This window comes from Bombina bombina, chromosome 2, assembly GCF_027579735.1.
Source record: "Bombina bombina isolate aBomBom1 chromosome 2, aBomBom1.pri, whole genome shotgun sequence".
Lineage (NCBI taxonomy): Eukaryota > Metazoa > Chordata > Amphibia > Anura > Bombinatoridae > Bombina > Bombina bombina.
The window spans coordinates 178,017,722-178,033,466 of NC_069500.1; the positions used below are offsets into that span (position 1 = coordinate 178,017,722).

The following is a 15,745-nucleotide window of genomic DNA, read 5'->3' on the forward strand; positions in this document are numbered from 1 at the left end:
TTACGATGAGTACAGTGCTGTTTCAAAATCCTTGGAGGTTGAACTTCAGCTCCATATTAAGTGTTGTATTAGTGAAGTGCGGTAAAGCGAGGTATACCTGTATATGGAGTACTTATTTGGTTATAATAGCTTATTTTTGTTGTTTAATTCGTAATTAAAGTTTTATTGTAAGACAGCTTTGGAGTCCAATAAACTTTCTATATTCAAAGTACACAAACAAATTAGCTGCAATACCCAATTCTGATACAAAAATGTGTAAAAAGGGCTTCAGACTATAACTATCATAATCCAAAGAATGCCAAACATGGTCCTCCTGATACAGTTATTTATAATTCCCCCAACAACCAACCACTATTTTTTTTTATTATCAAAGGACCTGGAAGATGCAATTGTCAAAATAAAATAATACCAGACTTTTAAAAGTACTGACTTTTCCATGAGCCATATGGATTACAGAGCAATGTCTACCAGATAAAGAAACATTTGAAACTTTTGGGCCATTGTCTTGCACCAAAAAATAAAGCAAAAAATAAAAATCAAACTTCCCAAAATCCTTAGGATTCCAAATGTATGGAAGCTCTGATATTATTCCTGTGTAGAGTAGCCTCTTGTTTGTTCCTAAGATTTGAGCAGAATGAAGTAACCATAATATTCCTTATTCCCTAATGGGAACCAGATAAGTATGACCCTAAAGAAGAGTGGTTAATGTGACCTGCAGGATTGCTTTGGCCAATGGTTCAATAGAATCAAACTGCAGAATAAAAATTAGTTCCCCTAGAAAAATGGGTTTTTAACCCCTTAAGGACCAGCAACATACCCTGTAGACCACACTATTTCTGGTGACCAAAATGGAGGAGGGAGGGTTGCTATTAGATACAAGAAAATCCTTACCGACCGGCAACATACAGGGTACGTCATGGTTATTAAGGGGTTAAACAACAGGATAAATTACTTTTAGTACTTGGAAAAATGTTACATCAAAATGAAGGAAAAACTTTTGCAGAAGCATTTGAGAGTACAGAAACCTCCATTATTAGTGAAAATAAATAAATAACCACTCCATTTAGAAGAAAATCCAAAACTTTTACAATACATGTGAAATTAAAAATTTAAAGAGGTTAATTTATCAGTATGGATAGAGAGGGTAAGTGAAGGCAAGGGTGGAACTACCATTGGTGCAGCAGGTGCAGTGTCTGTCTGTCTATCCTCAAAATCATTATACAGAGCAGCATGTATATTATTACTATTCCTTACTACTTGAGTTACTTTTGGTTGCCCAAACATTTTTTTTTTGCACCAAGGCCCTTTGTTGAGTAGGCCTGCTACTGAGTGAAGGAGTTCACATTTATGTTTAATGTGACTGGTAGATCATGTTCTTAAATAATGAGTGTAGTAGTGTAGCAGGGATCTATGACTAAGGGCTTGTTTTTCACGAAACACTCAAGATCGTTCAGCAATGCCTCCATGTTCCTATTATTTTAGATACTTACTTCAACCTCGTTAAACAGTGATTCTACTCTGCTGACAAAATCTTCAGTTTTCAGTGATCTCTCTTGCAGTTTCTCTAGGAGATCCTCCAGGTTGTCCTACCATAAAAGAAAAACATATTTGATAATAAAAATATTTCTTAATGAAAATCCAAACAAAGACAAAAAAGGTCTAGAATTTATTATTATTTTATTATTGTAGCTGATGTGCTGATGAGGCATGAGATTTATCGGCAGAAATGTAGTCACCAATCAGCAAGAGCTACCCATGTTCTGAACCAAAAATGGGTTGGCTCTTAACCTTTACATTCCTGCTTTTTAAAATAAAGATAGCAAGAGAACGAAAAATTTATAGGAGTTAATTATAAAGTTGATTAAAATTGCACGCTCTATCTGAATCATAGAAGAAAACGCGTGGGTTTAGTATCCTTATTCCAAAATGGGGTCTAATGCCCTCTATGGAAGGGCTGTGATAGTGAAAAAGTACCTCACACCCCTTAAAATGCTCCCCAGTTACTAGTGATGCAGAAGGTCACCATTACTACACCAATCACTTACAAGATAGAGGTGTATGTGACCCTTGATTTAAACAAGATTCCCCATTTTTGCACATGGGGGTATCATCCTAAGAAGTTAAGGGCCCCCTTATTATATTTAAGGGTTACATGTCCATTTTATTATGTCTCCTCATCTCCTCCTTAGATTTTAACCAACTTTTAGTGCTGCATATGACTTTTTATGGAAATTACCTGTATTGTAGATGGATATGTAACTGTTATTTATAATGTCATAGCCCTTTCTTTGAGAGTAAGGACTGTATGCCCCTTAGTGTGATGCTTAGATATGGGCTCCAAAAGAGGCTCCTACAGCACTATAAGTAATGATTAAGTGCCTCTAGTGTAGGACACTTCTTTATTGCATATCACATCATCATGTATTGTGTGATGGTTTTACAGCACATTATTGACAATAGGTGAGTTAAACAACAAGCAAGCATTGCAGTGCATGGTAATGAATCATTTATATTCTTCACTCAAGGAAAGTAAAGCTAAGAGCATATCTGAGACGTTGAATGGCATTACGTTTTCTAAACCTACTCTTCTTAATAGGTTGCATGGGAAGAGAAAGGAAAGGAAATAAAACCTGGTTATTACACAATCACCTAAACCAGTCATAAGGACACCCCAGAAGATCCAAATTTTACAATCTCTTTGTATTTAGGTCATCAGCTGCAAAAATCACAGCTGCTCCCAGACCACCAACATCTCCCCATTTCACCAATCGTACTTCAATGTATAGCTGTGCATAAATTAGCATATTTACTGATTGATGCTCATTATTTAGTTATCTAACTGGGGAAGTGTCTGGGATAACTATAAATTGTGTTGTGTCGGTCACAGCTAAGCACTGGTACAAAGTTAAAAAATTTAAAGCTGGAAAACAAGTAGATTGTCATGAGCGCTTCCGTTCATCGCCGTGTCGCCGCGGCTCCCGGAACTCCTCTGTGTCTCTGACGTCATGTTGCTTAGCAACATGACGCTTTCTCTCACACCCCTCTGATGACGGTTACGCTCCTGCCCTTTAAATCTCGGCGGGAGATCTGAATCTGGGCCCGTTTGTTTGTTTCCCTGGATTGTGAGTACCATATCAGTTTTATTCTTCTGTGTACCGACTTCTGCCTGCCTGACCAAGCCTCTTGCCTAATCCCTACTTGCTGATATTTGGACATTGACTTCTGCCTGCCTGACCTTGCCTGTAGCTATTACCCTTTTGCTGACACTTGGATGCCGACTTCTGCTTGCCTGACCCTGTCTTTTGCCTATACCTTTTGCTGATATTTGGATGCCGACTTCTGCCTGCCTGACCTTGCTTTGGCCTTTACCTTTAAACCTATTCTTTGTTAAACAAGACCTGCTTAAAGGGACATTTTACTTTTACAAGCTGCAAAAGAGAACTTTGCCTTTCTGTTTGTTATACACCTGCTTAAAAGGGACATTTACTTTTACAAGCTGCAAAAGAGAACTTTGCCTTTCTGTTTGTTATACACCTGCTTAAAAGGGACATTTACTTTTACAAGCTGCAAAAGAGAACTTTGCCTTTCTGTTTGTTATAAACCTGCTTAAAGGGACATTATACTTTTACAAGCTGCAAAAGAGAACTTTGCCTTTCTGTTTGTTATACACCTGCTTAAAAGGGACATTTACTTTTACAAGCTGCAAAAGAGAACTTTGCCTTTCTGTTTGTTATAAACCTGCTTAAAGGGACATTATACTTTTACAAGCTGCAAAAGAGAACTTTTCCTTTGTTTTACAAGCCTGCTAAAGAGGACCTTTTTCAGAAGCTTCAAAGTAAGAGCATTTCCTTTTTGTTCTTTGTACTACTTAAAGGGACGTTTTATCCTTTGTGGCTTTCCTGCATTCTGGAACAATATTCATTTTTGTTATCTTCTAATCTGCTTCCTGAGTGGGTCACGTCCTGGATATTTCTCAGTGTGCTAGCGTGTGCTTTCAATTCACGCTAGCAGTTGGGTTACATCCCGGATTGATTCCAGAGCGGCTGACATAGATTTTATTTTAGAAACAAATCATCAAAATCCCCTTCGGTTCAGTATAACATCTATAAGTACCTATTTGGGCACTGTATTTAAGCCCGACAATATCATGCAAACTAGTAATGGATTGTGGAGTCATAGTGCATGAAAAATAGCTCCATGATACCTACATTCACAAAACTGTTGACTTCAGCAAAACCCAAAAAAATAGAACCCCAAAAAATGCCTTCAGTGATGGTAGTTTTCGGATTTCTCTTTGCCATGTACCATAAGTCCTCAATAAGCATATACCTCCTTGCACACTCATTGATACAAGCATCTATGCATCTAAACATATGGCTGTACAGTGCAATCATCGCATATGAATACAAGCATCTGCCTTCCTACTGTAAGGTATCAAAGACACTAATTTCCATTGACCTACATATAAGCACTGGGCACAGAATGGAACATATATTGCTTATTGTGAACTCAAAAAATAATCATAAAAGGTTTTACCCAGAGCACATATTTGTTTGAATGTTGACTAAGTGTAACTACTTAATTATGGCATTTATCTGTCTTGCTCAATGAAGTGTTTTGGTCTCTGAGTAAAGTACTTGGTATTTCTATTACAATTATAACTCTTCTCCTATATCACCCAGGGTTCTATTTCAGGCTTTTCAATGCAATACATCTGACAACAAAGATGAACGATAGATGAGATGTAGACTGCAGCCCAACACTGAACTTAATTAACTTCCTGTGCAACATACATTCACAGGAAACGTTTCTGTACTGTGAGTCATAAATAGGTGTTTTATAATGACAATCAATTCGCTGTAATAGACTTTTGAAAGGACCACTGGAAGTTTGCATGAAAAACACCATTTCACTTTGACCATTGATGTGCTGTTTATGTTACAGGCTCTCTGATTGGTTCAGGGAAATGCTGGAAGTGACATGCATCAAGGCAGTAAGCTGATTGACACACAAACTATGACCCTGGTTATGAGAAACGTCTGGGTGTTCTAAAGATCTGTGCACTGAGAAGACATTTACACTATGGGGTATATAAAGCAACACCATTTTTAAAATCCAGGAGCATATGATCCACATACACGTCAAGATAGTTAACCAATTTGACATAGGAATAGAAGAACCTTTCCTCTTTGGTTCTGGAACTTCTCAGGCTCCACTGATAACTTGTCCTTTCAATTAAACAGTTAAAGGTACAGTCTAGGCCAAAATAAACTTTCATGATTCAGATTGAGCATGTAATTTTAAACAATTTTCCAATTTACTTTTATCACCAATTTTGCTTTGTTCTCTTGGTATTCTTAGTTGAAAGCTTAACCTAGGAGGTTCATATGCTAATTTCTTAGACCTTGAAGCCCACCTCTTTCAGATTGCATTTTAACAGTTTTTCACCACTAGTGGGTGTTAGTTCACGTATTTCATATAGATAACACTGTGCTCGTGCACGAGAAGTTATCTGGGAGCAGGCACTGATTGGCTAGACTGTAAGTCTGTCAAAAGAAGTGAAAAAAGGGGCAGTTTGCAGAGGCTTAGATACAAGATAATCACAGAGGTTAAAAGTATATTATTATAACTGTGTTAGTTATGCAAAACTGGGAAATGGGTAATAAAGGAATTATCTATCTTTTAAAACAATAAAAATTCTGGTGTAGACTGTCCCTTTAATATAAAGGAAGCTACGTAAAGCATGATTTTAAGATCTTAATACAGATTTTTAAAAGATCAAAACATGTTATTAAGTAGCACATTTAGTTAATAGTGCTGTAAAAACTAATAATAAAATGTATAATCAACTCCTGCTTATCACCGTTTTGTATGGCGTTTTAGTTTATATCATTTCATTATTTCACCACCTGTGTTAATTTGATCAGAGTTCATTAATATGACAGTTCATCATGTACAGCAGTGATGGCAAACTTCCAAACCCATAGGAGACAAAGATGAATATGTCAGATGCCTTAAAGGGCAAAATAAAAAATAAACGTTTCCTATAGACCACACAATTTTATACAACTTTTAATTTTGCTTCTATTATATAATTTGCTTTTTATTTTAAAGCGTACCTAGGTTGGCTCAGTAGCAGAAAACTACAGGGAACTAGTTGTTGATTGGTGGCTGCACATAAATTGGCTCACCAGATGTGTTCATATAACTCCCATTAGTACTCTGCTGCTCCTTCAACAAAGGATACCAAGAGAATGAAACAAATTTGATAATAGAAGTCCTGTGGTGAAGGTCACAGGCCTAATTTTGGTAAGATTGCAGGGTACACTCTGTCTGCTGTTCTCGAACCCCCACTCACTCTGACCTAGATTACGAGTTTTGCGCTATACCTGTAATGTGTACTGTGCCTTTAAGACATTTATCCCATAATCCTATAAAGTCTAGGTGCTCCCAGAATACATTGCTTGGTATTCTGGTCACACCCTTGTATCAGCCTGTCTTACACTGCTACTGAACTCAGCTGTTTCCTTCCCCCTTCTACTAAGGGATTAACTTCAGCTGGATTTCTCCTGCAGTATCTGCCTACCTGGTTGCTCAGTGTTTTCTGACAACACTCTCCCTGCTTCCTGTGCAGTTACCTCTGCTACTACGCTCTATCTCCAGACCTGACAGCCTCACAGAACACCGGGTGACGTCACCTTCAGCTGCTTCCGGTCTCAACCGATCTCAGACTGCATCCCTCCATTCTCCTCGTGAGTACAGCGTTTGTGCTGAGACTGCATTGTGATATATTTTTGCTATAATCTGCAGAGTCATACTTGTATATACATTTACTGCGCAATTAACACACGAATCACCAATGTCATATAAATCTATGTTAACTAGTTTATATATATATATATATATATATATCTTGTCATACTTGTACTGAGTACTAAAGTTTACTTTGTTGCTTAAAGGAATGGCAATATATAAGCTTTGTATCAATATTAAACCCTTACTCACATTCCCTTATGTTAAGTCATAATATAAGGGGTAATACGTAAGGAACACACACATATATATATCAGCAATGCTAAATGTTCAAACTTTATTTACAGAAATTCAAGAAATAAGGAGACTTTACTATAACTTTTGTTCATTCAATCATAAGTGTTATTTGGGTCATTACAGGAAATACCAAGCCTATAAAAAAGAATGATGGATCCCCAGGAGTTATATAATCAAGTACTAACTTTAGGACAAAGAGTAGATCAGCTTAGTCAAGGGCTGAGAGAATTGCAAATTGAGAATCAAACACTTAAGGGAATAATTACTGAAGGTTTGAATAAAATGCAACCTCACTCTGAAACAATTCCAGAGCCTCCTGTCAGTCCTCCTGATATATTCTCAGGGAATAGACAGCAATACAGACAGTTTTTTAACTCTTGCACACTTTTCTTTTCCTTGAAACCTAAAACATTTCAAAATGAAAGAACTAAGGTTTTAACAATTATTTCTTACTTAAGAGGAGAGCCCAGAGCATGGGCAGACAGTTTATATGAACAGAATGATATTATACTAAATTCTTCAAATGAATTCTTTAAAGCCTTATCTACTCTGTATGAGGATCCACACAGACAGCTCACTGCAGACACAAAATTGAGAGCATTAAAACAAAACAAGAGAGATGTAGAAGACTATATATCTGAATTTAAGATTTGGCAAAAAGATTCAGAATGGAATCTTATATCATTAAGAAATCAGTTCAGACTGGGACTTTCTGAGCACATTAAAGATGAACTAGCCAGAATGGATATCCCAGAAGATTTGGAGCAGCTGATGCACTTAGCTATTAAAATAGACCATAGGATAAGAGAAAGGAAAAGAGAAAGGTACACTGTAGATAATCCAACCAGACATAGAGATGCACACACAAACCCCACTCCAGGAAGGCTAGGTGACGAGCCTATGGATATAGGGGTAATAAGGGGCCCTCTATCATTTGAAGAAAATCAAAGAAGAAAAGAAAACCATCTATGCCTGTACTGCGCTTCCAAGGAGCATGAAGTCTCAAGTTGTCCTATCCTTAAAAAACCTAAGAAAGGTAAGGGACATGACACAACATTGATTTTCTCTTTTCCTAATGAAAAATTGACTTATACAAAATTTCCTATTTTTCTACAGTGGGAACACCATCAGCATCCGCTTGACGCTGTTATTAACTCGGGAGCTTTCATGTCATATATTGATTCTGATATAGTTAAAATTAATAAAATACCCTTAATTAAAAAAACCATACCTGTGTCAGTACGTTTAATTGATGGCAATCAACTAGAATCAGGTCCCATAACACATGAGACAATACCTTTACTTATGATATCTAATGACCATAAAGAATATATTTCTTTTGATGTTTTAACATCTCCTATTTTCCCCAGTGGTTTTGGGATTACAATGGTTGAGATTGCATCAACCTACCATTAACTGGCAAACAAGTAGTGTCACATTTAATTCTGAATACTGTGAAAACACTTGTAACCAGAATTTTACAATCATGACGGTGGCGGAACATCCTATACCACCTGAATACACTGATTTTGAGCTTGTTTTTAGTAAAAAGGAGGCAGAAAATTTACCTCCCAATCGATCTTATGACTGTCCAATAGATTTGATACCAGGTTCTGACATACCTTATGGTCATATTTTCCCCCTCTCAGAACCTGAATTATTGGAACTAAAAACATATCTGACAGATAATTTGCGTAAAGGGTTTATACGTCCCTCGACTTCACCTGCAGGAGCAGGGATGTTCTTTGTACGTAATAAAGATCAAAGTTTAAGACCTATAATAGACTATAGGGAACTTAATAAAAGAACAGTCAAAAATAGATACCCCTTGCCCCTGATACCTGAACTGATTGAAAGGTTGAAGAGAGCAACTATCTATACTAAGTTAGATCTAAGAGGGGCGTACAACCTTATTCGCATGAGACCAGGAGATGAGTGGCTCACTGCTTTTAGAACGCGATACGGGTTGTATGAATATACTGTGATGCCCTTTGGGCTATGTAATGCTCCCGCAACCTTTCAGAGATTTATCAATGATATTTTTAGAGATCTTTTGGATATCTGCATTGTGATCTATTTAGATGATATTTTAATTTATTCATCAAACCTACAGGAACATGTAATGCATGTAAGGAAAGTTCTTTCCAGATTACAAGCTCACCATCTCTATGTCAAACTTGAAAAATGTATCTTCCATAGCCAGGATATAACCTTCCTAGGTTACCATATAACACCAGATGGTATATCCATGGATAATGGAAAAGTACAGGTTATCCAAGACTGGCCAACACCTAAAACCAAGAAAGATGTTCAAAAATTTCTCGGTTTCTCAAATTTCTATAGGAAATTTATTAAAAACTTTGCTTCAATATCCAAACCTTTAACATCGTTAACTAAGAGTACTATACCTTTCCTTTGGACACAAAAAGCTGATCAAGCTTTCCAAACATTAAAAAACCGTTTCACCACAGCACCTATACTGCAATATCCTAATCCAAAATATCACTATATTCTAGAAATAGATGCTTCTGAATATGCAATTGGTGCAATTTTATCTCAAAAAGAAACTAGCTCAGCTCCTATACACCCTGTGGCATATTATTCTAGGGTGTTAACTTCATCAGAACTTAACTACCATATAGGAGAAAAATAATTGTTAGCCATGAAGTCAGCTCTAGAACAATGGAGACATCTTTTGGAGGGTACAGAACATCCTATACAAATCTTTACAGACCACAGAAACCTCCAATACTTAAAGACACATAAGACATTGACAGCACGGCAGGTGCGTTGGAGTTTATTTTTCTCTCGCTTTTCGTATATACTCACGTATAGACCTGCGAGTAAAAATCGAAAAGCTGACATTCTATCGAGACTTATGGAAAAACCTCAGATCAAACCTTCATTTGGTTCCGTGATACCAAGAGAATGTTTTACCCCTTGCCTTGGAATAACCATTCCAGCAGAATTACAACTCAAAAGCGAACAGCTTCTTGATGTAACCTATCCAAAGGAAAATTTAATTAGAAAAACCGATGGTTTATACTACAACAGAGATAACATATACGTTCCTCCACAGAAAAGACAAACTATCCTACAAACCTTTCATGACTCACAGTTATCAGGTCACCCGGGTATACAACATACTTATGATTTGATTAAACGCAATTATTGGTGGCCTAAAATGAGGAATGATGTACAAGAATATGTCTCTCTTTGTGAAACGTGTTCCACATGTAAAATTAATAGGCAAAAACCTTATGGACAGCTACTTTCTTTGCCCATCCCAGAAAGGCCATGGACGCATATAGCAGCTGATTTTATTGTGGATCTACCACCATCTAAATCTTTCAAAACCATCTTAGTAGTGGTAGATCTTTTCTCCAAGATGTGCCATTTTATTCCGTACCACAAGTTACCAACTTCTTTGGAAACTGCATCTTTATTCATTCAGAATGTTTTCAAATTACATGGGTTACCTCTGTCTATAACTGACAGAGGAACCCAATTTACCTCAAACTTATGGAAGGATCTTTGTAGAACATTAAACATTACTAGACGCTTGAGTACCTCCTTCCATCCACAGACAAATGGCCAATCTGAGCGCACAAATCAATGGTTAGAAGAGTATCTAAGATGTTTTTCCACTCAACAACAAGATAATTGGGCAGATCTACTGCCATTGGCAGAATTTGCTCACAATAAATCCTTGAACTCTTCAACCAAAAGTACCCCTTTTTTTACCAACTTTGGGTTTCATCCCACTTTCAATTATCTTGAGCAAAGAGAAAATAGTTCCCCAGTCGTTAATGACTTGGTTAATACTATTGCTGAAACCTTCACTATAACTGCAAATCACATACAGGCATCAAAAGACAGACAGAAAAAGTTTTATGATTTGCGGCGCCAACCGTCACCCGAGTACAAACCAGGAGATCTGGTATGGTTGTCCACAAAGCACCTACGTTTGACTGCTCCCTCGAAAAAATGTAATAGGTTCTTCATAGGACCTTTCCCTGTGCAAAAAGTGATCAATCAAAATGCTGTAACTTTGGAGCTGCCTAGTCACTATAAAATACACCCCACTTTTCATGTGTCCCTCTTGAAACCGTACAAATCATTACGAACAGTGGTGGATCAGTTGCCTGTGGTACCTCCCATTGAGCCAGAATGTGACTTTGAAGTACAGAGTATCCTGGATTCCCGAAAGGTGTCTGGGAGATTACAATATCTAATTCGTTGGAAGGGATACACCTCTGACGACGATTCTTGGGAGCCGGCTTCGAATTTATCTGCTCCACGTTTGGTTTCCTTATTTCATCGGCGGAATCCTGAACGTCCTCATCCATGAACCCCAGTGGTGTTCATCTTTGGAGGGGTGATCTGTAATGTGTACTGTGCCTTTAAGACATTTATCCCATAATCCTATAAAGTCTAGGTGCTCACAGAATACATTGCTTGGTATTCTGGTCACACCCTTGTATCAGCCTGTCTTACACTGCTACTGAACTCAGCTGTTTCCTTCCCCCTTCTACTAAGGGATTAACTTCAGCTGGATTTCTCCTGCAGTATCTGCCTACCTGGTTGCTCAGTGTTTTCTGACAACACTCTCCCTGCTTCCTGTGCAGTTACCTCTGCTACTACGCTCTATCTCCAGACCTGACAGCCTCACAGAACACCGGGTGACGTCACCTTCAGCTGCTTCCGGTGTCAACCGATCTCAGACTGCATCCTCCATTCTCCTCGTGAGTACAGCGTTTGTGCTGAGACTGCATTGTGATATATTTTTGCTATAATCTGCAGAGTCTTACTTGTATATACATTTACTGCGCAATTAACACACGAATCACCAATGTCATATAAATCTATGTTAACTAGTTTATATATATCTTGTCATACTTGTACTGAGTACTAAAGTTTACTTTGTTGCTTAAAGGAATGGCAATATATAAGCTTTGTATCAATATTAAACCCTTACTCACATCCCCTTATGTTAAGTCATAATATAAGGGGTAATACGTAAGGAACACACACATATATATATCAGCAATGCTAAATGTTCAAACTTTATTTACAGAAATTCAAGAAATAAGGAGACTTTACTATAACTTTTGTTCATTCAATCATAAGTGTTATTTGGGTCATTACAATACCGGATGCGATATATATATATATATATATATATATGCGGTACTGCACTTTCCATAGCGCTGCCATTATGAGTTAACTGAAAAACCTCCATGTGCTGTGCGTTATGGTGCATTAAGCTCCATACCGCACAAAAGCCAAGGGCTGAGGTTACGCTTTCCCCCATAGACATCAATGGGGAGAGAGTGTTAGAAAAAAACGCCTGCAATTGCGGAATGGCAAATCGCCGTAACGCAACCCCCATTGATGTCTATGGGGAAAATAAATTGACGTTTAACCCTAACACCCTAACATAAACACCCCTAGTCCGCTGCCCCTGACATCGCTGACACTAAATAAAGATATTAACCCCTAATCCGCCGCTCCCTAACATCGCAGACGCTAAATAAAGTTATTAACCCCTAATCCGCCGCTCCACAACATCGCAACACTAAATAAAGTGATTAAACACTAAACCGCCACCCCCGCATCGCTAACACCTAAATAAAACTATTAACCCCTAAACCACCGGCGCCTCACATTGCAACTAATAAACTAAACCTATTAACCCCTAAACCGCCGGCCCCTCACATCGCAAAACACTAAATTAAACTATTTACCCCATATTTAAACGGGTACCTTACATTCAAGCTTCAGTGTACAGCGTTGACAATATGAAGAGGATCCTCCACGCCGCCGGCAAAGAAGCTCCGCCCCTCCACAACTCCGCGACACAGGGATGAAGAAAGAAGATGGCCCTGAGATGAATGAAGATGTCGCGCCTGAATGAAGATGGATGCCCGGACTTTAGGAACCATGAGTAGATTTTATGGGGTTAGTGTTAGGGTTTTTTTTTTTTTCATTTTTTTGGGTGGGTTTTTTTTTAGATTAGGGATGGGCACTGTAAAAGAGCTGAATGCCCTCTTAAGGTCAATACCCATACAAATGCCCCTGTAGGGGCAATGGGTAGCTTATGTTTTATTTAGACTTAGGTTTTTTATTTTGGGGAGTTGGTTGGGTGGGGGGGGGATACTTTTAGGAGGGACTTTGTAATATTTTAATGTAAAAGAGCTGTTTAACTTAGGGCAATGCCTTACAAAAGGCCCATTCAAGTGCTATTGATAGATTATTATAGGTTAGGGGGTGTTTTTATTTTGGGGAGGCTTTTTTTTTATAGGGCTATTTAGATTAGGTGTATTTGTTTTTATTTTTGATAATTTCGTTTATTTTTTGTAATCTTAGAATTTTTTATTTTTTTGTATTTTTAGTGTTTATTTTTTTTTGTAATGTTAGATTATTTTATTTTTCGTAGTGTTAGGTTTTAATTTTTTTTTAAAAATTTAAATTTGTAATTTAGGTTTTTTAATTGGTAGGTTTTTTTTATGTTATTAGAATAGTCATGTTAGGTTAATTTATAGTATAATGTTAGTTTTTTTTTATTTCACAGGTAAGTTTTTATTATTTAAAGATTGTTATATTGTAACTTTTAATTTAAAGTTATGGGGGTGTTAGGTTAATTCAATGTTTTGCAATGTGGGGGGCCGGTGATTTAGGGGTTAATAGGTTTATTTTAGTGTTGTCGATGTGGGTGGGCGGCAAATTAGGGGTTAAAAGGTTTAATATAGTGTTTGCGATGCGGGAGGGTTGCGGTTTAGCGGTTAATAGGTAGTTTATGGGTGTGTTAGTGTACTTTGTAACATTTTGGTTATGAGTTTTGTGAAACAATTTTGTTTCGCAAAATCCATAACTACTGGTCTCAGATTGCTGAATGGCTCGTGTGGGTATAGGCTGTAACGCTGGACCACACAACCTGTAATACGGCACTATGGAAAATTCCGCACTCAAACGTCAGTTTTTGAGTGCGTAACGGAGAGTGGCATTAAGGCTAAAATGCTTGCGTTACAGCCTATACCGCTGCGACACGTAATATGCGTTACCAGCCATTCCACGCACAATGGGGCCTATCTATCAAGCTCTGAATGGAGCTTGATGCCCCGTGTTTGTGGCGAGCCTGCAGACTCGCCAGAAACAGCAGTTATGAAGCAGCAATCACAAAGACCGCTGCTCCATAACCTGTCCGCCAGTTCTGAGCAGGCGGACAGACATCGCCGGAAATCAACCCGATCGAGTACAATCGGGTTTATTGACACCCCCCTGCTGGCAGCCTATTGGCCGCGAGTCTGCAGGGGGCGGCGTTGCACCAGCAGCTCTTGTGAGCTGCTGGTGCAATGCTGAATACGGCGAGCGTAAAAATTAAAACATAGTAATACAAAATGATACGTTGCCATCTTGGCCAGAGCCATGGTTATTGGCTACCCATGAATAAATTTTTATGCCATCCTAACTGCTTTACCTGATTTGTTTTCATTACTATAATATCATAATGGGATTATTTTACAGGTTTTGAATTAGCTACATGAAGATTATTGGCTACTTAAGTAAACACAGGGATAGATTACAAGTAGGGTTGCCAGGTGTCCGTTATTAGACCGGACTGTCTGGTATTTCAGGCTACTGCCCGGTAATTTTATTTTTTTTAAAAATGGACATAGCCTTAGGTAGTTTTCTTACAATTTTTTTTACTAATAGCTGCTTTTGATTTACCCAAGCCCAGCCCCGCCCCCTGTAGGCTAGCCCGTGTCAACTCAGGCTCTGCTCAGGTCAGCTGATCGGTTCATCATATTTCTGATCCTGACAGTGTGCAGAGCCGGAGTTGTGGTCGGACCCTCTCTCTGTCCCCTCTGCGCTGCCGCTGTCTTGAGTCACTAACTGGCTGTGTCGCGTCAGGCATCATCGTCACGTGAGCGTTACACCACGTCAGTTACATTATATGATAGCAAGAAGAGAAGACCCGCTCTTAGTCTATGCTGCAGGCTAGCAGGCGCAGCCAGTGAGATGAGGTATTATATAGTTGCACTGTAATATATATATATATATATATATATATATATATATATATATATATATATATATATATATGTAGCAAAATATATAATAATATATATACATATTTTATGCAGCTGTATGTAAAAATGTAAAAAAAAAAAAAAGTTACCAGCCCCCAAATATGTGACAACTTTGCTGCCTGGCCTCCTTACTTTCTCTCCACAAATACACCTGCTCTAATCCTAGGGGACTTCAACATCCCCATTGACAGCCCATCTGCCCCTGCTGCCTCTAAACTTCTCTCACTCACTAACTCCTTCGGCCTCTCACAATCCACCCTATTCCCTACCCACCGTGATGGACACTCGATTGATCTGGTATTCTCCTATCTCTGCTCTCTCTCTCTAATGTTGCATGTCACCCATTTCCCATCTCAGACCACCATCTGCTCACCTTTAATCATAATATAGATACTAAACCTACTTCCCCCTCTTGCCCCTGCACCAGTAGAAATCTGCACACTGTGGACGCTCCCCAACTCTCCAATTTTATTCAACTACGCCTCCCCCACACTTCCACGATATCCTGCCCTGACCTTGCTATAACCCACTATAACAATACTCTCTCTGCTGCACTTGACACTCTCGCTCCACCCCAACCTCGCAAAGCCCCACGTCGTCAG

General features: G+C 38.3%; 1 protein-coding gene and 1 long non-coding RNA gene across 2 annotated transcripts in view; one reads left to right on the forward strand and one right to left on the reverse strand.

Annotated features, from left to right (window-relative positions):
- CMYA5 (cardiomyopathy associated 5) overlaps nt 1-15,745 on the reverse strand; it is a 202,364-nt gene that overhangs the window by 136,060 nt on the left and 50,559 nt on the right. The window contains exon 3 of the mRNA XM_053701360.1: nt 1,491-1,586. Within this exon, the coding sequence (XP_053557335.1) occupies nt 1,491-1,586 (96 nt within the window). The remainder of the gene's footprint in view (nt 1-1,490; nt 1,587-15,745) is intronic.
- LOC128648598 (uncharacterized) lies at nt 8,044-8,275 on the forward strand. The gene is made up of 2 exons (XR_008400609.1): nt 8,044-8,086; nt 8,167-8,275. It is a non-coding gene; the product is annotated as an uncharacterized LOC128648598 (long non-coding RNA).